The 26,026-nt window shown below is 48.1% G+C and overlaps 1 protein-coding gene across 2 annotated transcripts in view; it reads right to left on the bottom strand.

Annotated features, from left to right (window-relative positions):
- SMC6 (structural maintenance of chromosomes 6) overlaps positions 1-26,026 on the bottom strand; it is a 602,788-nt gene that overhangs the window by 38,506 nt on the left and 538,256 nt on the right. For both annotated transcript variants that reach the window (XM_086926302.1, XM_086926303.1), the window contains exon 26: positions 13,524-13,621. In XM_086926302.1, coding sequence (XP_086782428.1) covers positions 13,524-13,621 — 98 coding nt within the window. The remainder of the gene's footprint in view (positions 1-13,523; positions 13,622-26,026) is intronic.

Here is a 26,026-nt window from a genome sequence, read left to right as displayed (position 1 = left end):
TGGATTTCATTAAAGACTCGGAGGCTGACATTATCCCTCCCTCCCTCCTCCGGAGGCATTTCAATATATATTTTTACCTTGTACAATTTATTGTAATGCTTACTGTCCTTGATTTTTTAACTTATGGATTTGTTTTTTATGACATGTTTGGAATTGTGTCTATTGAGTTTTGGACTAATTTATTTATCCTTTCAGATAATGCCTGATCTTGACTACGACTTTCAAGAGTGCGTCCTGCCTGGATTTCTTCCTTCTGCCTTCTCCACTCAAGTTTCGAGATATTCTGTTTTTCATCTCCTATGTTGCGGAGTTTGATTCTTTTTCGCCTCAAGCCTTTGAACTCTTCATGAACTTTATCTACTCTGATGTCCTCATTTAAAAGAGTGTGTGTTGTTGGCTCATGGCATTTAGCTGTTGCCTTTGTTCTATTTGGAACTTTTGTATTGTGATGCGGCAGCTGGGATATGCATTAAAGATGTATGCATAATGTCAGCCTCCTAGTCTTTAATAAAATCCAGATTCTCTAGTCATGTAAATATGAGAATCGCAATTCTCTGTCCGGGGGAGCGGTAAAGGATTGCCCCAGGATTTACATGAGACGTTGAGGCTTGGACCACCAAGCTTTCTGAGGTATGGTGTTGGGTGAGAAAATGTGGCTTCTCTGGAGCGGGGCTTTAGTGGTGGGCAATTGTCCTGTTCACAAGAGCCCCTCTGTTGGACTTTGACCAAGTCCCAAGCAGGAGGTCAGTAAGTGCCTCACAGAAAGGGAGAAGTGGTTCTGATGGGGGCACTCCCGGTTGAAACACTACCGTCAACACATTAGTCTTGACTGCCACCAAGGGAAAGCTAAGGTCCAGGTCCTCAGCTGTGCTCCGCACCACCATTGCAAAGGATGCTCCCTTCTCCGTAGCCACAGAAGGGGAGAAAGCATGCCAGTATCTGGAGAAGTTTCCAGTCCACTGGCTTTACCCAGATCCTCACTCCAGTCTATTTGTTCCTCAAAAGGCTGGTATTCTTCAGTGTCCAGGAACTCCTTCAATTCCTCTCCAAGTCCTAGCCCATAAGAATAGGATTCTGGCTTTTGTCTGCAAGGTATGGCTCAAGTCGGCTTTGGACGACACCATTACGGCTCGGTGTTGGAGTCAGGGATGAGGATGGGGACGGTGGCCCTGGGAGCACCATCCTTGGGATCGGCATTGAGGAAAATCGAGGTGGTATGACCGGTGCCGATCCGGATTCATCTGTAGATCCTTGGGGCCTAATTGTCACCGGAGCCTCTGGTGTGGATCCAGTAGGGCCCCCCATAAGAACATGTGGGTCCTGAAGGCACACCAGAGGGAACAGGCCGCCCATAGATGAGGTGTATGGCCTTATAAATTCCTTTCAATTGGGCGGAGGTCGCACAGGATCCCGGAAAAACTACTAGTGTCTCTACCAGGGAATGTGTTACCGAAGGTAAGCCAGTTGTGTATCTGATTGAAACGTCTAGCCGCATATTCCTTACCTTAGAATACATACCCAAGCAATACCACTCTGGAGGTGAATCTGTGAACTAGATTCATACTGGTTCTACAGGACCAAATGGGCAAAAAACCCGCCCTGATTGTCCAGGCAATAGTGCTTGGTGAACATATGCAGTGAGGCCCATGTTGCTGCATACGTTGGGACTGGGTGTCTGACTCATTCACTGCGATGTCTCTCTCTTCGCAAAACTCTCTCAACTTATGCATAAACAGTCCCCAGACATTCAAAGCAGACTCCATCTTGGCAGGATGCTCACAGACACGTGCAACACAGGGGACTTAACTGCCTGAGCTGAAGCAAGAGTACACAATTCACACAGTATTCAGCAAGTTTCCTATCCCAGAGAACTCAAACTCACTAGTCTAGTGCCACACACCATTCATCCACACACAACCCTCCCTCGGACTGGTAAGGCAGTTTCTACTACCCCTGATTTCTCAACCTGACCACACATGACACAGGTACCAAACTCTGGGAGCGGGGCGGGGAACAACTGTACTGGACACTATTACGTTGCTACCACTGGATCCCACCCTCTGGTGAATCCAGAAAATTCTAACTGCACTTAGGGGATAGAAACCACCCTGAGCTAGTGACACCTAACTCACAGTGCACAAGAAACACATTTCCCAAGAAATGACATTCAGAACAATTTAGAAACCATGATCCCCAAAATGTGATTTATCTAAAATGCAGAGTTTTGTGGTGCTGCCAGCTGCCGCTGTGGTACAGCGCAAACCCAAATCCGGATCCCTTCTGCTGCCTACCAATGTTAGCAATTGCGATTTCCGGTTGGCTGGGGCTTGCGCCAAAACCAGGCAGAAACCACCGTTCTAAGTCAGGGCAAGGGAGTTACACGCCAAAGATTACCCCTGCTCACCCTCTAGGCAACGTGGCGCGAGCAGAAAGGCTTACCCCGGAGGAAATGTAGGTTAAGTGTTTGCGCACGCACCCCCAGCGACAACACCCAAGGCCCACCACAAAGGAAACTCCACACAAGGTTGTGTATAAAAATAGTCTTTGTATTATACCAAACACATTAGATAAAAACACACACTTTAAAATGTGCCAACAGGCACGGGCAGAATTTACAGGGGATGTATGTACAGGACAGGGCCACATGGACACAGTCCCTTTTTATACAGGTAAATCCTTTTTCCTTAGGTGCAGGGTGGGGGGAAAAACCAGTCGCAGCTGGTTTTGGAGCACTGTAATGTGCTCAGCCCCTCTCACTATTCAGGCTAGGGTCATTAGACACACCACAGGGGGCGGAGCCAGCATTGTGTTGGGACAGCTCAGCCCTATTCAGGTCCCAGGTGCACTCCTACCTCACATCAGCATGCTAATCTAAGTACTCACCACCGGGGCAGACCCATCCTGACTCCTGGAGCCAGGCTCACCAGCCAGCTCCAGCCAATCACACGTCAGACACAAATTACACAAACATGTCAACTTCTAGAAGTGGCACTTCCACACTAGACACAATCACGCCGCATACATCATTGCCCAGCATTTAATCACACGAGTCCGCACATACCAAACTCAAGCCTGCACTCCCCACACATCAGGAACTAACATGGACACATACATTCCCCATGCATTCCTATGGGAGGGCAGGCCAATCTCACCAGATGCACTCAGAGTGCGCACGCACTTTCCACTGGGACACAGTGAAAGTGTGCAGAAGCCAAAAATCACTAGCACTGGGTCACCACACAAAGCAAAAGGTTTAGGGGTGAACCTGCCAGAAGGGCCAAGTCCAACACAACCCCCTTTTAGCCAAAACACAGGGTAGACCAATCACCACTGTGATGGGCTTCCCTGCTGGGGCGATAGAACACAGATGCGGGCCCGCAACTGCAGGGACACCCTCCTGTTCTACGTCACGGTGAACCCATGTTGTTCCTTCTAAAACCACTGTCTGGACCAACTGGGCTACCCCACTGGTACTCCCAAGCTGTCCGCGGCCATGACCAGGCCCTAGGCCACCCAGGTGCCACTGGTCCCTGCCTATTCACAGAGCAGGGGTAGTAACCCCTGGAACATAATAGCCATGCTCCACTTTTCCTGTCTGTAAGACAGGGCTAGACTGCCACTGGTTCTCCAGCCTAGGGTCTACACCCTCAGGCGGACCAGGAGTCTCAGGGAAGGCTCTCCTCCCCCTACCTCTCTGTCTAGAGTTCCTCCTTCTCCTGCGAGGGGTACCCTCAGAACGCCATTCTCCCAACCTAGGGTTAACCCCCTCAGGTTGCACCGGGCTCAGAGGCGGGCTCTCCCACCCTCTGCACCACCTACCAGAGTTCTGCACCTTCCAAACTGGAGTGGTACCCCTGGAAGATGAACCGATCAGGACGCTGGTTACAGACGTCCTACCCTTCAGGTCAGGCGGATCCTGAACCTGGCCTCCTAACCTCTGGTCTTAAACCTTTGGTGGAATAATTGCCTGGACTCCAGGACTTCTGAGGATTTACACACCATCCCCCTGAGGCGAACACATGGCTCATATGTCGTGTGACCCAAATCCGGATCCCTTCTGCTGCCTACCAATGTTAGCAATTGCGATTTCCGGTTGGCTGGGGCTTGCGCCAAAACCAGGCAGAAACCACCGTTCTAAGTCAGGGCAAGGGAGTTACATGCCAAAGATAACCCCTGCTCACCCTCTAGGCAACGTGGCGCGAGCAGAAAGGCTTATCCCGGAGGAAATGTAGGTTAAGGGTTAGCGCATGCACCCCCAGCAACAACACCCAAGGCCCACCACAAAGGAAACTGCACACAAGGTTGTGTATAAAAATAGTCTTTGTGTTATGCCAAACACATTAGATAAAAACGCACACTTTACAATGTGCCAACAGGCATGGGCAGAATTTACAGGGGATGTATGTACAGGACAGGGCCACATGGACCACTGCCAGGAATAAGCACTTTTAGAACTAGAATACTTGTAGGAATTAGCACTTAGAACATAGAACAATAATAACTAACACAAAATAGAAAATAGAGCACACAACCAGTAACCACTGGTGAGAGGTAAGTACCACCTACGTCACCCTAACCACCTTAGGAGAATGCCACGCAGGGAACCAGGACCTCACTAGCAACACTTGTACTAGGAGGAACAACCACCTAAGTATCACTATACGTTTAGGGGTATAGGCATAAGAACATTACACATGATGCATCACAACATTCAGAGGTATAAGGAAAAAACACATGAAGCATAAACATACATTCAGCGGTGTAGGGAAAAGCACATGATGCATAAAAACACTTTCAGAGCTGCAGCAAAGAACAATTGCGCAGAAATCACCTAGGCCACAACCTGTGACTGTCCCCAGGCCAACTGGCCTCTCTGGGGCTGAAACGCCCTGTGTCCCAAAGTCAGGGTGCCTAAACGGAGCAGCTGCCCACTAAGTGCTGGGCAGCTGGAGAACTGAGCCTGGCACCACCATGCCTCCTTGCTCTCTTCTGGAGCTCTGACCAAAAATGCCCAAGGACACGTGGGAGCCTGGCAGGCTCTGAAACAAAACAACGGTGCTCCCAGGAGCCCTCGTGGGCTTAGAAAGAAATGTGGTGCCCTGGAGCCTCTCATGGCTCGTAAACAAGTATGTCCAGGAGCCTCGTGGGCTCTGAATAAACAATCTGCCCCCATGAGCCTTTCAGGCTCGAGAACGGTGTGCCCAGGAGCCTCGTGCTCTCAATAACAATGTGGGGCAAGGTGGGAGCAGCCCGCTGCCTTCCGGGGCCGCTCAAGGGATATGCACGGGCCCCACGGGACCTTTACAGAACAATGGTGCCCCCTGTTTGAGCCTTGCACGCTCCGATTGAAATTATGCCCCCAAATCACGGTGGAGCGGCCCACTGCCAAATGGGGCCCCCGAGACACCAACAGCAACGTAGGAGGAGCCCTCTGCAGAGCGGGGCTGCTCGTGTCAAGGCACCGGCAGGGTACGCGGCCTCGTACCTTCCCCCCCAGCAGGCTTTCACTCACCGGCTTCCTGGACCTGGGGTGCAGCACGTCTCCATCCACCGCGGCGGGGGCAGGCACCGGCAATGTGCTGCGGGCCCCCCTCTGCCTCACGGACACAGCTGCTGCAGGGCACGGGCTCTCCTCCTCACCCGGAGCCCCGACGCGGATCAGGCGGCTTCTCTGTGTCCCTGCTCCTTCTCCTCATGGCCGCAGGCGTGACTTGGCAGCAGGCGGGGCTCTACCGTAATACGGGAGCCCCGCGGATTTCACCTGCTCGCTCCCTGCCTCACTTCTCTGCACCGGAGCGCGGGGTGAGCACCCGTCCGCTTCCGGTTTGATTCTGGCAGCACTTCCGGGTCGTCGCAGGCAGCGCTGCGGCCCGGAGGGGGGATAATTAACGATTGGGCCCAAGGACGGCAGTAGCAAATACTGCAATGCAGGGTGGGCACCTGCAGGTTAAACAGCCCTCAATGATGGGGCAATCCGCGGCAGTCAAAGCGGGGTGGGCACCCACGCCGCAAATTACTTCCCTGAAGGGGGGATCCCCACGCTGGGGAATCCCTCCAGGCAGGCAGCTCAGGGCTATCAGGAACGCAGCAGCGCTGGTCCCCTTAGGCTGCCCCCACAGCGCTCCCAAGCGCCATAAAGATAAGGAGTGAGGGCAAAGCGCTCCCCAGCGCTAGGATGCCCCAAAGTGTAGTCAAAATAAAAAGTCCTTCAGGAGGTGGGGGGGCTAGGCTGGGCCCAGGATCCAGCTCACAGGGTCCTGCTAGGCAGGGAGGCAATCCCCAGTGGCGGTCCTCCTGGCGCCCCCGCAGCAGCAGGCCCCCCTCAGCTTGGATCAGGAGAGAACATTTTGCAAGAGGACACAGCCCCTTTTTATACAGGTAAATCCTTTGTCCTTAGGTGCAGGGTGGGGGGAAAAACCAGTCGCAGCTGGTTTTGGAGCACTGTGATGTGTTCAGCCCCTCTCACTATTCACTAGTCAGGCTAGGGTCATTAGACGCACCACAGGGGGCGGAGCCAGCATTGTGTGGGGACAGCCCAGCCCTATTCAGGTCCCTGGTGCACTCCTCCCTCACATGAGCATGCTAATCTCAGCACTCACCACCGGGGCAGACCCATCCTGACTTCTGGAGACAGGCTTACCAGCCAGCTCCAGCCAATCACACACCAGACACAAATTACACAAACATGCCAACTTCTAGATGTGGCACTTCCTCACTAGACACAATCACGCCGCATACATCATTACGCAGCATTTAATCACACAAGTCCGCACATACCAAACTCGAGCCTGCACTCCTCACACATCAGGAACTAACATGGACACATACATTCCCCATGCATTCCTATGGGAGGGCAGGCAAATCTCACCACACGCACTCAGAGTGCGCACGCACTTTCCACTGGGACACAGTGAAAGTGTGAAGAAGCCGAAATCACTAGCACTGGGTCACCACACAAAGCATAAAGTTTAGGGGTGAACCTGCCAGAAGGGCAAAGTCCAACAGTCACGCTGTCTGGGCCTCAGCAGCACCGTTAGGTGCTGTGTGCCTGACCCCCCCAGTGCTCAAATTACGAGACAGCCCAGGCGCAGGGATTACAGAGGGGGTGGGGAAGATGGGGCAGCGAGGAGACAGAGGCAGGGTGTGGGGTAGAGTAAAAAACTAAAGGCACGGAGACAGCACTGCGCTCTGGTCGAGAGAATGACCAAGTGTACACTGGAAAAAACAACAGCACCAAACTCTGGATGTTCTCACATATCTTTATAACCATTGTACCTCTGTGCTAGCATATAAATAAAGTGCAGGCTAGTGGAACAGCACAAGGATTTCATCTGGCTGCCTCTGCAGAAAAGCACAGAGTCTGCCGCGATTCCCCTGTCCTCCCCGTGACCCGTGCGCCTCGGCACTCTGTGCCTGCTTCACAGCTGTGGTGAAGATTTTTCTTATCTGCTTGTTAAATAATCAAGAAGATAAGAAAAGTCTTCACGACAGCCGCAAAGCAGGCTATCGTGTCCGGCGGGGCAGTCTGAAAAGCGGGCAGGGTTTCAACCAAAAACCCTCTTTTCCAATGGGAAGCCAGAGTTTACCATAAACGCTGACGCTACCCAATGAAAAAGAGGGACAGGCTTAGAGTCCCCTTTAGAAAAAAAATTCTAACAATATCTCTCGCAGAGGCGGAGCAGTGCTTTGCTCTGCCACGCCCACGAGAGACCTAAAAAGTCTAAAGCCTTCACTTTTCTATTCCTTCACTGTCCTTGTCAATCGAAATAACAGACGACCATGTCCACTTCTCAAATTTCATATTTCATTATACTAATTCACCACTAATCCTTTATGGGTTCCGGAGTAGTGTGCTACTCGCCGAAAAAGCGCTTCAACACACCATCAGGGGTAACAAGCGCTATATGAATGCAAACCTTTTCCCTCTTCTATCCCTCCGCTACCCTTCTCAATCAAAATAACTGACTAATATCCACCACTCAAATCACTTTCATATTTCACTATACTAATTCACCACTAATCCTTATGGGTTCCGGAGTAGCGTGCTACTCGCCAAGAAAGTGCTTCAACACCCCATCAGTGGTAACAAGCGCTATATAAATGCTAACCTTTTTTCCCTTTACTATCCTTCTCAATCCAAATAACTGACTAATATCCACCTTTCAAACTACTTTCATATTTCACTATACTAATTCACCAATAATCCTTTATGGGTTCCGGCGAAAAAAGCACTAAATAAATGCTAACCTTTTCCCCTCTTCTATCCCTCCGCTATCCTTCCGAATCCAAATAACTGACCGCTCAAATTACTTTCATATTTCACTATACTAACAACACTAAACCTTTATGGGTTCCAGAGTAACTAGCTACTCACCGAAAAGAGTTTCGACGCCTCGTATGGGGTAGTAAGCACTATATAAATGCAATTACAATACAATACAATACATCTATCATCACTGCCAGATTTGGTTGGGGAAAGGAGAGGGGTCTGCCGCTGACTCAATCGCAGTTCGTTAACCACCACCGCAGAACTTTTGCAGTGCCCTTAGAGATCTGAATCGTGTCTTCTGACTCTGCACCCACTGGAACTTCAGGTCTCACTGCAGAGCCCCCATATGCCAGCTGGCATGTGTCACAATCAGGAGAGTCAGTCTCAACGAAATCCAGAACGAAGGATAAAACGTTGGTATCAGTGCCTGAATACCCTGGTCTCGCCATTTTGGGAGGAGAAGCCAGAAAATGCACTGTGTCCACAACAGCTCTGATTAAAGGAAATATCTGAGAAGAGGTCAGGTGAGACTTCTGCATGGTGATAGTGAACAGTGCAGAATGTCTGCTGCGCAAGTGCAGAATTTCCACTGAAGTCTGAAGGTGGAAGATGATCGGTGGGAAGAGTCCGCCTTCAAAAAAGCAGAGTCGTCGAGCTAGGGGAAGATGAGCTGTAACCATCGCTATCACCTTGGTGCACACCCGATTGTGCTCTGGTAAGGCTAAGGGGGAGCACGGTGAGCTGAAAGTGCTTGTGGCCTACCGTGTACTGCAGGTAAGGCCTGTGGGCAGGCAGGACGGGGATGTGGAAGTACTGATCCTGCAAGTCCAAGGCCACCATCCATTCTCCTGGGATCAGGGCAGACCGGTCTTGAGTGAGCATGAGCATTTTGAATTTCTCCTTTTTCAGGAAGAAATTGAGAGGGCGCAGGTCTAGGGTAGGACAAAGGACTCTGTGCTTCTTGGGCACCAGAAAGTAGCTGGAATAGCAACTACAACCTACTTCTGAGGCCATCTCTATGGATGCGTTGGTCAAGAGAGCTGCCACTTCCTGGTGGAGTAATGAGATGTGGTCCTCTGTTGCAAGTGGATTGCATGGGTGGTGGGGTAGTCACAAAGGGGACAGAGCAGCCCCTGCGGACAATCTGGACAATCCTGAGGTCAGTTTATTTTGACCTCCCACAGTGAAGGTTAAGACATACCCTGCCACCAATTGGATGTCCATGATCGTCAGAGGGCAAACTAAAGAGGCTTGCGCGCTGCGACTGCTGGGGAGGGAGGTGGTCAGGCCAGATCTCTGGCTACCTGACAAATGAGGTCTGTGGGTCCCACTTACTGGACCACCCAGGAGTTGGGAAGAAAACATGCATGTTGTGGTGGCTGGGTTAGTAGAAATGCAGCTGAAAGCCCCTTCCATGGCCAAGAAAGGAGCGAAGGCGGACTGGGTGAGGTGAGGGACCATGGAAAGACCAAAGGACCTGGCCGTGGCTGTGCTACCCTTGAAGCACTAATGCGGAGTCCGCCTTGTCTCCAAAGAGACGGGAGCCATCAAAGTGCATGTCCATGAACGAGGCCTAGACATCCCCGAAAACTCAGTGGTTCTCAACCAGGTGTGGCACCAAAGGGCCACCAACGATGAAACCACTCTGCCAAGTACGCTGATTGTGTCTAGCCCACAGTGTACGGCAAACGTAAGTGCATCTCTCCCCTCAGCAATAACTTGGGATAATTTGGCACAGGCCTCCTCCGAGACCATACAATGGTTCTTCCACAACACACTAATCTAAATCAAAAATGTCCTCAAATTTCTTATACAATTAATGTAAAAAGCACAAAATTGTCTAAACCCATGTCTTGCTTAAAAAGCTCAAACAAATTGTGTTAATTTCAATATAACCATACATATCCTATGGTCCTTCGCACCACCATGGAAGGAAGGAGAGACCAAGCCAGTACCTGGGAAGGTGTCCAGTCCACTGACATCCAAGCAATCCTCACACCAGGTGTCCTCAGTGACCTCTAGGGGCTGGTATTTATGAGGATCCACTGGCCCCTCCCAGTCCTACCCCTTAGGACTAGGGCACAGGCTTCGGCCTGGATAGATTGCCTCCAGTTAGGGCTGGAGTAGGACAACCCCCAACGGTCTATGTGTCAGGCATGGGAATTGGGTGGCGCTGACAGCACCAGAGAGGTCAGCAGTGGGGTCGATGTACGGAAGATCGAGATGGCTTGACCGGCCTAGTTTCGAAAACGGATCCGAGAGGACTGACTGGCGCCACTGGCGAACTCGCCAGCAAAAGACCAGTAGGGATCCCGCTGGACCTGAAGGTACTCCAGCGGGGACAGGCCACCCAAAGATGAGGTGCACAGGCTCATAATATTCATGAAGGTGGGCAGGGGTGGCTTTGGCTCCAAGAAATTTGGGGAGGCACAGAGACTGCCAAGGGCCAAGGCTCAACCATGGGGAGCCAGGCGTTGAATGCTTACAATTCCCAGTCTCATTGGAAGACTTGGAAGACTCTGTCAGATGGGGTTAAGTAGGAGACCTATTTGACTTCTTGTTCTTCCTGCAGTTGTGGGACTTAGTGTGTGACGACAAGCTCCTGGAGTGGCTTCGCGACCGATGTTGGTACCTTCCTTTCCACCTGGATCAAGACCATCGCAGCACTGCGGGTCAATAATCTTGATAGACCACTCGCTCAGGTCCTTGGTGTGCATGGCACGACTATCGACGCAGGTCTTGGGATCAGGGTTATGCTCAAGGCACCCACTAGAGGCAAATAAGGTGTGGGTCTGTCACCAGTTTTTACCAATGACAAGCGCTGCAGGGTTCCCTCAGGTGCTACCAGCATTCCCCGTGGACGTCCATACCACACCAGACAATGTCTCAAAAATCTTCGAGCTACCAACGCACATGGGTACTGCTCACAAAAAAGTTTCTGGATCCAGTCCGAGGCCTGGGGATTATTCTAATGCAAGGAATAATGCCAAGAAGTCTCCATCAGATGTCTGGTGCAGACAAACAAGTGATGCACCTTCGTTAAATATCTTTCTGGTGGATATGCTATATAACTGCATAGTCCACACTTTAGAATATCCTCCCAGGTGCCAAACTGGATGTGGAGAGCTATGTAGCAGCGGTCCCATTAAAGTAGGTAGTGCTGAGTTGCTTTTAGTCTGTTACCCCATCTCATCTCTCTGCTCATACTGTGCCATACTTTTAATACAGTAGATGTACCAGGAGGGAGCTTAGTTAAGTTTAGAATGTCCCTTGCCCACAAGGAATTCTATCAGTGACTGCAGATCCTTGCAAGGTTACAGAAGCTTTCTTCCAGTATAAAATCAAACATACTAGGGAGGGAGGGAGGCAGGTGTGGGTGGATTGGCACATGGTGTACAGGAAAGACCACTGCTAAAGCCCTCCTCTGTCGCAGTTTCTGTGTCTGAGTTAGATTCTCAGTTGAGTCTGACATCAATGTTTTATCCATGGTTCCAAGAATGCAAGAGCATCAAATGTGATGCCTGCTCTACCACCAGGTTTCCCCAACTTTTTCTCTCTTTTTGTTAGTGTCAAAATAACCAAATGCTGTTTTACACAAAACATTGGGTCGAAAACCCCTTGCTTTAAATTATCATATTTGACCCTGTGGCCTAAACAACTTGATGTAGGTTTCTAGATAGCAAATTACTACAAAAAAATCATTATCTAACAGGTCAAGACCCATCTCAATAAGGCCTCTCATTTAGACCAACTTCAGTCTGGTTTCCGTTCTCAACATTGCACAAAAACTGCCCCTAATAGCTGACAATATAATGGAGACCGAAGAGGTGGAAAAGATTGGTTATCTTGAATTACTGGCTTCCTTGGGTGCTTTTCTCATGAGTTATTGAATGACCATCTAAAACGGATTGTGGGAATGCATATTTTCCCCTTACTTAGTTTTCCTCATTTGCAAGTTAACGGACAATACAGTCAGGAAGCAACATCGTCCCACTTCTCTTGCTATCTACTGCGGGTGTCCACAGGGCAATTCTTTGTCACCATTTTTGATGTTTAAAAGCCACTCGTACAAAACGCTGTTGTTAAACAATATCAATCAATCAGGATACTATATCACAGGAGCTACAAGAACTTAAAATGCCAATCATCAAGGACGATTATAATTTCTATCTTGAGGCACCTTTATTACTATGCGCTCCCTTTCAGCTAAATAGCATATATGGTTGGCCTCCAAGAGGATTATGTGTTAATATATAGTTCGAATATCAGTGGTATGCGAACTGAAAAGCATTTGATATCTTATGTCCCGAAGTAACAGAAGAACTTTTTTCCTAACTCACAAATTATCACGCTGCTCTGACTGGGAGCGGTGAAGATGATTTGCCAGATTCTGAGCCTCTACACTTCTGACTCCCAACTAAAGTGAAGAGTGAGTTCCTCTAATTGCCTGAGGTGTATTTAGTATTTTTGTACGCTAAAATATTTTGGTCTAAGAATATGACCTCAAGTAATGTAGTATAAGTGGAAAGGAAGTCTTCAAGCATAGTGACACAATGAAAAAAGAAAAAATGCCTGACAATAAGGTAGATAAAAGGTAGTTTATGAATAATAAGTTTCTTTTGCAGGATAAGAAGTTTCATTACTTTGAAAGATTTTGAAGACAATCAAATAACACTTAAAATGAGCAAGTGTTCACAGTTCAGACCCCCAGCTCTCAAAGTTTCTATCACAGACCAAGTGACGATGTGGGTGTTAAGGTGAATGTAAGACATTACAAGCTGGAATACTGAAATCATCACATGAAGCATTGAAAAAAGAGCTACTTTACAAACTCAGAGAAGTTCAACTCTGCCATGGCCTATCCTTCAAACGTAATCACTCAGTAGATACCCTGACTCACATTACAACCAAATTATAGACCTAAACATCACCCTCTCTTATCCCATACCACCCTTACCAGTTGACCATCCAACTCCTGTAATCCATCCTCCAACATCCCTAAGCCCACATTTTGTTGATAGCATGAATTACCTAATACTAAACAACGATTCACTGTTTTGTTGTAAGTCCACATACATGCAATGTATATAGTCTATGACAATATACAAGAACAATAAAGGGTTTACAATTGCCAGTAAACATTTCAGGTTTACATAAATAGTTAAAAAATTAAGGTTAATTGAATTGACTCTCTGGTAAATTACTGGAATGGATTATTGCAGCTAAGCATGCCATAGGAAAATAGGTTTTTTACCTCATACTTTGTGGAGTGAGCAAAATAAATTGCCGGAATCGTTGTGAATCAGCCATCTTGAGCATCATGTCCATTGAAATTCTCCTGTTAACCATATCCTGAGGTATAAAAGTATTTAGAAAATAAATGCACGCATTGTCTTCACCTCACAACAATAAAAACATGTTACAAATATGCAATGGATGCACAGCAGTAAACTAATAATCCTTTGCCAAACTGGTGGATATCTAAATGATAACGCAACTGTGCAACTTACAAAAATAAATGTTTCTATTCCTAGTACTTCCATTTCAGTCTCCCAGCTGGAAACATGGTGCAGTGCATTGTCACACCAGATGGATACATGAATCAATTAAAATACAAATATTACAGCAGGGCTTAAAGTAAAGCACCACAGCAGTGCGTTTAAGCTTGGTTTTAGCTTTAGCATCACAATCATAACCCTCCCTTTAAATGATGCTGTTTAGCGAACTTCCATTGCTCTGAATAACGTTTTTTTCAACTTTGAATTTAGAACAGATACTTCCCTTTAAGAAAGTTGCTTCAAGTAAATAAGCTTTGTATGATTGTTTCGGGTCCCCAGCCAGAGTTAAACCCCACTGTCCACACCCTTATGGTCACGCTCTACTCTTGGGAACACATGCATCAAAAATGTCATTTGCGATTCCTTATTAGTGGATATTAAGGATTTGCAAATAAGGAATCACAAATGCCTATGCATGCAGGAATTCTTACAAATATAGTGATTCCCTAAAATGGCTTAATTGCGAGTCGCAATAAAGGAATCGCTACTCATTTATTCCTAGAGGCCCATAGGAATCAATTGAAATTGTATGCGCAATTTGGGAGTACCCAATAGGGACTCGCAAATTAAGAATGCAATTTCAAGGGTGCAAGAGTTCCAAAAGGATACCCTATTGCACCCCTGAATTTAAAATTCATGTGTGTATTTAACATGTGACTTTGAAACATGCACTTTATTGCATTTTTCAGAGAAATCGAAAATTACCATCAACTTGAGATTGATGGTAATTTGCAATTCTTATTAGCAAAATCACTAAATACAGTGTTTTACAGTGTTTTTTAAGACAATATCTTTTTTAACACTACTATCCTCAGACTAGGATGGGCCTTAGCGCGCCCATATCACCGGGGCTCATCACTACACTTTATTTTCACTGGTCCTGACGAATGCCTGATTAACTGCTCTCACATAGGCAGACACAAGTTGACCTCACATTAGGGATAAAACCGGACTTTTAATTTTGGTCCTTTATCCTACACTTCCGTTTTTATTTATGTACAATTGGCAAAACAAATACATTTCTTTTTATGACACGATTGGGACATTTTTAAATCACTAAATTCGCACCTCACGAATCCCAAAAAACCAGCTCCGCAGTAACCTGGCGTTGCAGCACACTAGGGCGGCATTCGGCCACTCCTGGTGGAACCTGATGAAGCATGTCACCAACTAGGTTGGTGAGTGAGGGCTTTCTGAACAACCCAATGAGGTTTCTGTCACGTTGATCCGGACTGTGAGTGTCGCTACATGCATGCTCTTTTTTCAGTCTTTATTGGTATGACGCTCCTCAGTTGTTTTTTTGATTTCTCTCGAGGGGAGTAGGATCGTTGGTTCCGTTCCCTTCCTCTCTTGTTGTTACAAGTGGGCTTCAAAAGTCTAACAGCAGTTAAGTGTAAATGCCTTCTATGAGTTACACACAGCGAGTGAGCAACACATGATCTTGGTGGTTTGGGGAGTTTTGCCCAACAAATAGCTCAATATCTTCCTCTTGATTTGCTAAAAAGCCATAGATCCTCAAAGGGCATTCGTGATAAAGTGCTCTTCCAAGCAGCCTAACTAACCCTCATCAGGGGTGTTGGGGGTTTATCCTCTGCCATAAAACGTTGAAAAACTGTGCATTTTGTAGACTAATTTCCTGAAAAATTGGGTAAAAAAGCCATGATGCAGTTTAAAAGGCTTGGAATTGAAATTTCACGTAGCTTATTTATTTTTAAATTGCATATAGCATCTACTTTACTTCGCATCCATTTTCCAATCCTTCAAATATCACGATGCTAATTGCCTTAGAAAGGCAAATGTGGAGAAACTAAAAGAAATAAGTCAAAATCTCGGGCTTCAGTCAGCAGAGCTTAGAAAATCAGGACATCATATATCGTATATCCACTGCCACAAATGATACAGGATCAGAAGTAACCGAAAAGTGCAATCAATATAGTTGATTAAATGTTTGTACCGTTCATAGAATAAAAGAGTATGAAGGAGTAAATACTTCTGCAGTGTCTACAGAACGATTCATGAATTTGATTTAGTTAAATATAAGTTTCCGGAAATCTGCACATGTTGTAATCAACTTTATAATTAATATCACCTAAAAAACAGTCAAATGTCCCAATTCTAAGTGTTGGAATGGAAAATACCCCTACATGGTGAGGGACAAGCTCCCCTGCCTTGACTGTCCCAGCTGTATTGCTATCTGGATACTCAGTACTTATTTCTGGTCATGGGCGAACTCGGATCGTGCGTGTGAGCCATGACCTAGGCCTGTCATACGGTAATGCGGTCTGGTTAGACCATCAACTGTTACCCTATTAAAAATAGGGGGCTACTGCCCTTACCTGGCGTTGAGTGACATGACAGCAAATCTGTTTTTGTGATCAGTAGAATCTGTAGTGGGGCGAGGCATTTTTACCTGTATCACTGGAGTGTGGCCTACTGACACAATCCTGTGAAGTTCTGTGACTGTGTTCTTAGCATGAGTGTGCCTGTGGATGGTACCTAACATGAAGGCTTTCGAGTTCTATTTTGGAAGCCTGGGGTCTGCAGAGAAGGGAGTGGTGACGACTGGCTCCCCCATACAGGAGATGTAAATTGCTTTCTTTTCTGAGACCTGGGGTGGTAGACACACACTAAAGGGAGGGGAGCAGAGAATAAAACAAGTTACTAACCTGTACACTGTAGTTCTCCAGCATTGACATATTTTTCACAGGCTTAAATCTTCTTTGTTAGCGAAGTGGAATTCCCAAAGTAATAATAACAATCAGTAAAACGAAAGCAATGTTTAACAAGTCTAAAAAAGTAAAAAATGTTACTGAATTCACATTTTCAGAACAAAACTTAAGCCAATCAAAAATGAGCTCAGGAAGCACACTTACCATCAAGGGCAGCCATACCTCAGATATCTCAGCACAAATGTAAAGGTAATACAGATGAGGTATTTACAAGTAGTGAGATCATATTGGGGAGGAGAGTGGGTTGCATGTGAATCTATGAAAGACATCAATATTGGAGATTGATACTGCACAGGTAACTTGTTTTTTTTCCAGTACTGAATGTTTCATAGATTCACATGCTTTAAACTGAATAGCAAGTAGTTATCAATATAACAAAAACTCTGTAAGGGGAGGTCAGAAGCAAATATTTAAGGTAATAAGGACAAAAACAGAAAGAAGATCACACCTCGTTAAGATATATGCTGAAGGACTGCTTGACCCACTGCTGACCTTTCACTGAGGAATCCAGGCAGTAGTGCCAGGTAAATGTATGCCTGATACTCCACGTAGTGCTCTACAGATGTCCGGTAAAAATATTCCAGCAAACAGAGCAGTAGACGTAGATATGCATCTAGTGGAGTGCGCTTAAAATTTCCACCCAGAGGATATACAGCTTTCTGGTGGCAAAACATCATAGCTGCAGCAACCAATTTTGCCTAAGTGTAAATCAACAGTGCATATCCCTTTCTGGGAAGTCGATAGACTATCAAACATTTGTCAGTTTTTCTAAATGTTTCAGTTCTGTCAATATACAATTTGAGTCACTGTTGAACGTTGAGAGTATGAAGTACTCTTTCCAATGCATTCGTAGGATTTTGGAAGACATTTTTAAGTAATACTGGTTAATTCAGATGAAAGTCTAATGGATCTTTGGATGGCAAGGGTTCATTCTCATTATGACTAACATCCCTGAATTGCCTGTATAATTCCTTAACTGTGAAGGCTTGGATCTCACTAATCCTCCTAGCAGAAGTTAAGGGTAATAACAAAGCCAAATTCAAAGACAAGTGTCTGAGGTCCACTTCATGAATAGGTTCGAACTGACATTGTATTAGTTGAGATGGGACTGTCTTTAATTATCAAGAAACTGGCCGCTTTTTAACTGGAGAATAAGCCCTGAATAGGCCCTTGAGGAATTCTTTAATCTGTCTGCAAGACAGAGAGACAGTTGATTTCATGATCCCTTAAAGCGTGATAGAACAGCAGGGTGGACTTTAACAGAAGAGAGAGAAAGGCCTGAACGTTCCAGGTGTAATAAATATGGCAAGATTTGTTCAGTTCAGGGGATATTGAAAAAGAGTGAATGTTATTCTGAGAGCCTCATATACAAAACAGAGTCCATTTAGCTTTTAAGTTGCGCTAGTGGATTTAGCTCTGGTGCATACTAAGATCTTTCTGCAATTCTCTGAAACATTAAATCATAGTATTCAGGAGCCAGGCTGATAAATTGAGAGGCCTTGGGGCTGGATAAACAAGTTGGTCTTTGTTCACTGGTAGCAGTCCAAGCATCTGTTTGAGAGGAATATACTGCTGTTCTGATAGAAGAAGTTTTGTGTACCAATATTGTCTTGGCTACGATGAGGCTATGAGGATAATGCAACATGGTTCTCTTTAAATTTTGTTCAGTAATCTGGGAATTAGTGGAAGAGGTGGAAATGAATAAGCGAAGATTCCTGTCCAGGATATCTGGAAAGCATTTCCCGTCAACCCTTGCCACAGTTATCTGCTGGCATTGAAGCAACATTTGTGACTGAGATATGCTGAAGATAAGTCTTGGTTTTGACTTCCCCTAGTGTTGTCTGCGAATGCTCACTGTGCTTGCACATTTGTACTGAGGAAAGAACATGTCTTTCTGGCAAAATCAATTGTACTGATGACTAGGTCCATGCCTTTGAAAATGAAGATTCCCTTGTTTTTCCCTTTGACACCTCTATCTCCACAGAGGAGGTGTTCGAAGCTATACTCATTAGCCCCTCCAAATAGGCCCTAAGATCAGACCGGGTTCCTGTGGACCAATGTACGGAAGCTCCTGAGTTTTGGGCCCCCCTACTTGCTGACATTATAAATTCTGTGTGCAAGGATGGTATGCCAACTTTCTGGTGTATATCTGTAATTGTACCTGTATTGAAAAAGAGGAATGTGCAGGAGTCGCAAAGCTACTGTCCCATTTTCCTTACTGGATCCCACAGTAAAGATCACTGGCAGAATTATTCTGGATAGGCTGTTGCTTTGGACCTCAGAGAATAATACCCTGTCCCTGGTTCAATATGGGCCCAGGAAAGGTCTTGGAATAACTGAACAATGATTAAATTTGCATCTCTAAATGAGCAAATACAAGTTTGCAAAACATAGCTCTCCCCATTTAGCATTTATGGACCTATACAGTGCTTCTGACCGTGCCAATGGGTCAAAACAGTGGAACATTTTAACAGCCATGTTTCCTGAAAGTGGGCTGGTAGCCTTTTTGAGATCATTGCACCTGGACTTAGTTGCCTCTGTGAGGTATGGGGAAGGCAGGAAATGTACGGATACATTTCCCCCTAAGGCGGGGGGAAAGAAGGGGGGTGTCCATCAGCGATGTGTGCTGACTCACATTTTGTTTCCGCTCTATATAAACAGGATCGAATCTGTTCTAGTGAATCTAGGGTCGGTTGTCCCAGTTGTTAACCAAAAAACAAAATTCCTGCACTTTTGTATCCAGATGGCGCCGCCTTACTTCATTGCTTGCCTCGTTTGTCTCCTACATGAAAGAAACATCTGGATTTGGAGACAAATCTGTCAAAAACTTATCATTGTCTGTTGCCCTAAAAACGTGAAAATGAGCTGTTTGAGTATAAACACAGTATCAAAAAACTTATGGTCACATTAGCAAGTAAAGATCATATATTCTTATATAGTAGCAGAAACACAACACAAATTCAGGGTGGCTAGTTTGTCCACTATTGTATTTATATATTCATACAGAGTGTCTCATGCAATTATTTTCAAAGCATTGACAGAGGAGCCACAAAATTGCTTGTTATAAAATTGCTTGTTATAATAAATATGCAATATTATACAGTGCTCAGAAAGTGAGGAGGGAAGGAATCAGGGTAAAGTGTTCAAGTGTGGGTGGGGGACAGGGAAAGGTGATGTTGACATATATACATCAATATAGTTTGTTGTATACGTTTCCGTGAGTTATCACAATGTTCCCAATATCATACATAACTAAATAGCGCCCATAGGTAATTCTTTATGGTGTCGCAGGAGTTTGTATAGTGGTGTTGTCAACGTTTCCACCCCTCTAGTCAGGATAGGTTGTGGTCCTTGGGGTGGGGTCTTCTTCAGGACAAAGGGAGCACTGGTATAGCGGACAGGGGGTAAGCTCCGCTGCGCTCTGATAGATAATTGGGCTTGAATAAGCTCTGTGGTGGAGAAGGTAGCAGGTCTGAGTAACTAGTACACAGCATTGAATGAGGAGTAAAAGTTCAGTGCAATTCAGTAGTAAATCTGCAGCCAGGTACGCTTGCAGATCATGGGAAAGGATCCCCTTGTTCCGCCATAGACCGCCTCGGCTCGCAAATGAGTATAAACATGAAAATTGAGAAAGTAACTTACTTTCCTTACCTTGGCTCAATTTTCCATAGCTCTTGTACTTGCACTCTGTGCTGCTGATAGGAAAAATCGTTTCTTGAAGGCAGTTGGCATGATATTTTCCATTAATCACTCCATGAAAAGTAATGTTTATTTTGCGTTTATTATTCATGGGGCCGATATGACACCAAAGGGTAGATCTTTAAATTTGTAATGGCATCCGGCCATCTTGAACCTTAAATATTTTCAATGTTTGCGATGGATGGACTTATACAAAAGCATCCTGAAGCTCTAATGATGCCATGTAATCTCCTTTATATAATAAATGGAGGATTTCTTACAGCATAACCATTCAAAAAGATTGATTTTTCAGGAAATTGTTTCGATGCTCTAAAACAAGTATTGGTTTCCATTTTCCGCATTTTTTTCTTGACCAAGAAGAAACTGGACGAAAATGCAGAGGCCAGGTGGGCAAAGTCAATAACTATACAGAAGGTGTCACATGGTTCTTACTAAATAAGTAAGACTGTGCATTTGGACTACATATGGGTCAAAATAGTCCACTCAAATGATCAAAATATGTTGGCCCACTTCCAGGCTAGCTCACAGTGCTCCATCTGGACCCCTAAACCTGATAGTGTACCGGATGGTGTCTGCAACCTAAGAACATGACCACTTTATTTCCCCAAAGGAAATTGTGGAACGAGATCTACCCTTTCATTGTTACCTCAGGCATGCCCAAAGGGAGAAACAAGAACTACACAAATTGGCATTTCAAACATTTATTGAAGCAATTGGACTCATGTGTAAAATACATGGGCTGCAATTATTAGTAGAAGGAAACAAAGCATTGTTACCAGCATTACAAGAATGGTGAAGAAGATGAATAATGCAATGCTTGTAATTATTGCTGTGATTTTATAAATATATGTCCTAATGATAACCCTACCTAACAAACAAGTTACTTACCTTCGGTAACAATATATCTGTAAGAAACAGACAGTAGTTAGCATTAGATTCCATACCTTAGAATATCCCCAGGCGTCAGACTGGATCCGGAAATTTTTGAGTAGCAGTACCCTTGAGCGTAGGTAGGCGTCGTCTGCGGCTCCACGTCCGTCGTCGGCGCCGTGATGACGTCGTCGGAGTACTTAGACGCCGCCTCCGCGTGCAGACGTCAGTTCTTAGACACTGCTTTTCCGCGCCAGAAATGCAGAGCCATGTTAAAAAACCAACACAGGGGCCATTGAAACTAGGGCCCTGAAAGGGGATGACCTTAACCCTAGATATCGGTTCGCAGAACGGGGAGGATGGGTGGGATGGTAAGGAATCTAATACTAACTACTGTTTCTTACAGATATATCGTTACAGAAGGTAAGTAACTTGTTCATCTGAAAGAAACAGGTTAGTATTAGATTCCATACCTTAGAATAGATACCACAGCAATACCAACCCCGGAGGTGGGTCTGCGAACCAATAATCACACCAGAAAGTCCTGGAGGACGGAACGGCCAAAGAATCCATCCCTCCGGACTTGGCTGTCCAGGCAGTAGTGTCTTGCAAACGTGTGCAGCGAGGCCCACGTAGCTGCCTGACAAATGTCCTGCAAGGGGACTCCCCGGCCCAGGGCAGTAGTAGCCGCCGTGGCCCGAGTGGAATGGACCCTCAGCCCAACAGGAGGCTCCTTCTTTGCCAAGGAGTAACAAGTCTTGATACACAAGACGGCCCAACGAGAGATGGTCCACTTGTGTACCGCCCTTCCCTTCTTAACGCCCGCGTAACCAACAAAGAGTTGGTCATCCACCCGGAACTGGCGTGTGCGATCTAGATAGAATGAGAGCGCACGTTTTGGGTCCAGACGGTGGAGCCGCTCTTCCTCTTTAGAGGGATGCGGTGGCGGAAAGAAGGTGGGCAAGGTGATGGACTGCCCGATGTGAAAGGCTGTGACAACCTTGGGCAGAAAGGAGGGTCTAGTCCGCAACACAACCTTGTCTCGATGGACAGAAAGGAAAGGAGGTTTGGATGAAAGAGCCTGGAGCTCACTCACTCTCCTGGCAGAGGTGATGGCGACCAGAAAAGCTGTCTTCAAAGTAAGAAGACGGAGAGGACAGTTGTGGAGTGGCTCAAAGGGAGTACACATCAGATAGGTAAGAACCAGGTTCAAGTCCCACTGAGGCATCACGAAAGGAACAGGTGGAAACGTGTGTGTGATGCCCTTCAGAAAGCGAGTTACAATAGGGGACTTGAACAAAGAAGGTTGATCAGGCAGCCTTAAAAAAGATGAAAGGGCAGAAAGGTAGCCCTTGATAGTGCCCAGAGCAGAGCCCTGCTGGGAAAGAGAAAGAAGGAAGAGGAGAACCTCAGAAAGAGGGGCAGATAGAGGATCCACAGCCTTCGCTGTGCACCATGCCACAAATCTGTTCCACCTGCAGGCGTATACCGACTTTGTGGAGGGACGCCTGGCTGCCAGAATTATATTACAGACTTCAAGAGGCAAGTCAAATGGCCTCAACTGTCGCCGCTCAATCTTCAAGCATGGAGGTGGAGACTGGACAGGTTCGGGTGGAGGACCGTCCCCTGCTGCTGCGACAGAAGGTCCTCCTGAAGAGGTAGACGAACCGGGGGATCGACTGACATACTGAGTACCTCAGGATACCAGTACCTTCGTGCCCAGTCTGGAGCCACAAGGATGATTTGGGCCCGGTCACGTTTGATCTTCTTCAGCACTCTGGGCAGAAGTGGTATAGGCGTACAACAGACCGCAACTCCACTCGCGACGAAAAGCGTCTCCGAGCGAGTGCCGCCTTGGAAATTTCAACGCGCAGAACTGATGACATTGCACGTTCTCTTCTGTGGCGAATAGATCTAACCAAGGCTGTCCCCACTGCAGAAAGAGGCCTTGCGCCACGTCCGAGTTCAGACACCATTCGTGACCCATCATGCACCGGCGGCTGAGTTCGTCCGCCCTGGCGTTCAGCGAACCTGCCAGGTGTTGAACCACCAGGGTCACGCCCTGATGTTCGAGCCACTGCCAGAGGCGCAGAGCCTCCTGGCATAGGTTCCACGACCCCACCCCGCCCTGTTTGTTGCAGTACCTCATGGCGGTGGTGTTGTCCGTGAACACCTGCACTACACTCCCCCTGACAGAGGGGAGGAATGCCTTCAGTGCTAGACGAATTGCCCGCAGCTCCAGAAGGTTGATATGGAGCCGGGACTCCGCCGGAGACCAGAGGCCTCTGATCTCCGCCTCTCCCATGTGGCCTCCCCAGCCCTGGAGGGACGCGTCCGTCACAACCACGTTCTCCGGTTGGGGAAGGGAGAGGGACCTGCCACTGACCCAATCGCGGTCCGTAATCCACCACTGCAGCTGTCTCGCAGTGCCCTCCGAGATCAGGACATAGTCGGATAGGTTGCCCTGATGCTGGGCCCACTGAAACTTCATGTCCCACTGCAGAGCCCGCATCCGCCACCGGGCGTGATGCACCAGAAGGATGCAGGAGGCCATCAGCCCCAGAAGCCGCAGCGTCAACCTGACCGAGACCCGGGATAAAGGCTGAAAGAGTGGAATCAGAGCCTGAATATCCCGGACCCGCTGTTCGGGTGGGTAAACCCGAAACTGCGCCGAGTCGAGAACCGCTCCGAAGAAGAGGAGCTGCTGAGAGGGACACAGGTGTGACTTCGGCCCATTGATGGAAAACCCCAGCTGGTGCAGGAGGTCTGCCAAAGTCTGGAGGTGGCTGACGACTGTCTGGAGCGAGCCCGCCTTCAACAACCATTCGTCGAGGTAGGGGAAGACTGAAACCCCTAACCTGCGCAGATGAGCTGCGACCACCCCCATCACCTTCGTGAACACCCATGGGGCACTGGTAAGGCCGAAGGGGAGCACGGTAAACTGAAAGTGCTCGTGGCCTACCGTGAACCGCAGGTAGCGCCGGTGGGCCGGCAGGACGGGGTTGTGGAAATAAGCGTCCTGCAAGTCCAACGCTACCATCCAGTCTCCTGGGTCCAGGGCAGCTAAGACCTGAGCCAGTGCCCGCATTTTGAACTTCTCCTTCCGGAGGAAGCCGTTGACGTTCCTTAGGTCCAAGATAGGGCGTAGGCCCCCTTTGCGCTTCTTGGGTACCAGAAAATAGTGGGAGCAGCAACCACTCCCTACTTCTGGCCCAGGAACGCACTCGATGGCCCCCTTGGCCAAGAGGGCCGTAGCTTCCTCCTGCAGAAGTCGCAAAGATCCCCCGATATGCGGTGGTATTGTGGTGGCATGGCTTGAGGGGTCGCCTCGAAGGGGAAGGAGTAGCCCCTTCGGACGATCTGCAGCACCCACCTGTCCGATGTGACAGTTTGCCAGTGGTGTAGGTGATGGCGGACCCTGCCCCCCACTGACGTCACATGGGCCTGAATGCACTGACTAGGAGGGTTTTGAGGCGGATGCTGCGGAGGAAGGTGTGGACTGCCCTCGCCGTTGCCCCCAACTGCCGCCACAGCGGTTTCCACAGCCGGCACCGCGTTCGATGTTAGTCTGCGGTGCGTGGCTGGCAACACGTGTGGGGGCGCCCCTTCCTTGGCCATGAAAGGAGCGAAATGCACCCGTTTGCTGGCGCGGGGCTGAGAGGCCCAAGGACCTGGCCATAGCCCTGGAGTCCTTAAAGCGCTCAAGCGCGTGGTCTGCCTTGTCGCCGAAAAGGCGACGGCCATCAAAAGGCATGTCCATGAGTGTATTCTGGACATCAGCCGAAAAGTTGGCGGACCTCAACCAGGCGTGGCGACGAATCGCCACCGTCGTTGCCATCGCTCTGCCCAGTGAGTCTGTGGTATCCAGCCCACACCGGATAGAATATTTTGCTGCATCCCGGCCTTCCACAAGGGCTTGGCCGAGTTTGGCCTGTACCTCCAATGGACACTCTGGCAGCAATTCCGCGACCGTGTCCCACAGAGAGTGGGTGTAGCGGCCCAAGAGGGATGCAGTGTTGAAAGACCGCAGTCCCAGACTCAGGGAGGAGAATACCTTTTTGCCGTACTGCTCATACCTCTTGGATTCCCTGTCCGGCGGAGCCAACAGGAATGCGGTCTGGAAATTCGAAGCCTGGATGACCAGGCTCTCGGGGGTGGGGTGGGTAGACAGGAATCATGGGTCGCCCGGGGCCGGGGGTTGCGTCTGGCCACGTTCCTATCTATGGGCGAACCCGTAGCGGGCCTGGACCAAGTGCCCAAAAGAACGTCAGTCAAGGCCTCAATAAACGGCAGCAGAGGCTCAGCCGAGCTTGACTGCGGTTTAAGGACCTAAGTGAGGAGGTTAGTCCTCAAGGCCGCGACGGGGAGCTCAAGGCCCAAGGCCTTGGCCGCCCGTGTCAACACCACACTGTAGGTTTCCCCCTCCTCCGTAGCCACGGTAGGAGGTGAGAAAAAGCCAGTGTCTGGTGAGGTGTCCAGACCACTGGCATCCCCAAATCCATCTGTCTAGTCCTCCTGGGACTGAAACTCCCATGTCAGAGGGTCCTCAGACCCCTCACAATACTCCTCTTCACCCATCTCCTGATAATCAGGGTTGTCAAAGGATGGGGCCGGCTTGTAGAAGGTAAACTCCCCAAGCGGCGTCAAAAGTGGCGCCCAGCAGCGCCGTTCCGAGAGAGGCATCCGGGACGGTGCCGCCCAAGGACGGCGCCGGAGGTGACACCCGAGGGACCGGCGCAGGTGAGGTCGTCAGGTCAACCAGCGACGACCCGGATCCCGAAGCGGATCCTGTGGGGCCCTGCGGCGCCGGGCCCGAAAATGCCAGCGGCGTCTGAGCCGAAGCACCCGACGGCGTCGGGGCCGAAGCACCCGACCCGCTAGGGCCCCCAGATGGGTCCGCT

This window comes from Lissotriton vulgaris, chromosome 6 (genome assembly GCF_964263255.1).
Source record: "Lissotriton vulgaris chromosome 6, aLisVul1.2, whole genome shotgun sequence".
Lineage (NCBI taxonomy): Eukaryota > Metazoa > Chordata > Amphibia > Caudata > Salamandridae > Lissotriton > Lissotriton vulgaris.
Note: the sequence above shows the minus strand (reverse complement) of the source record. Positions and strands in the feature narration are given on the sequence as shown.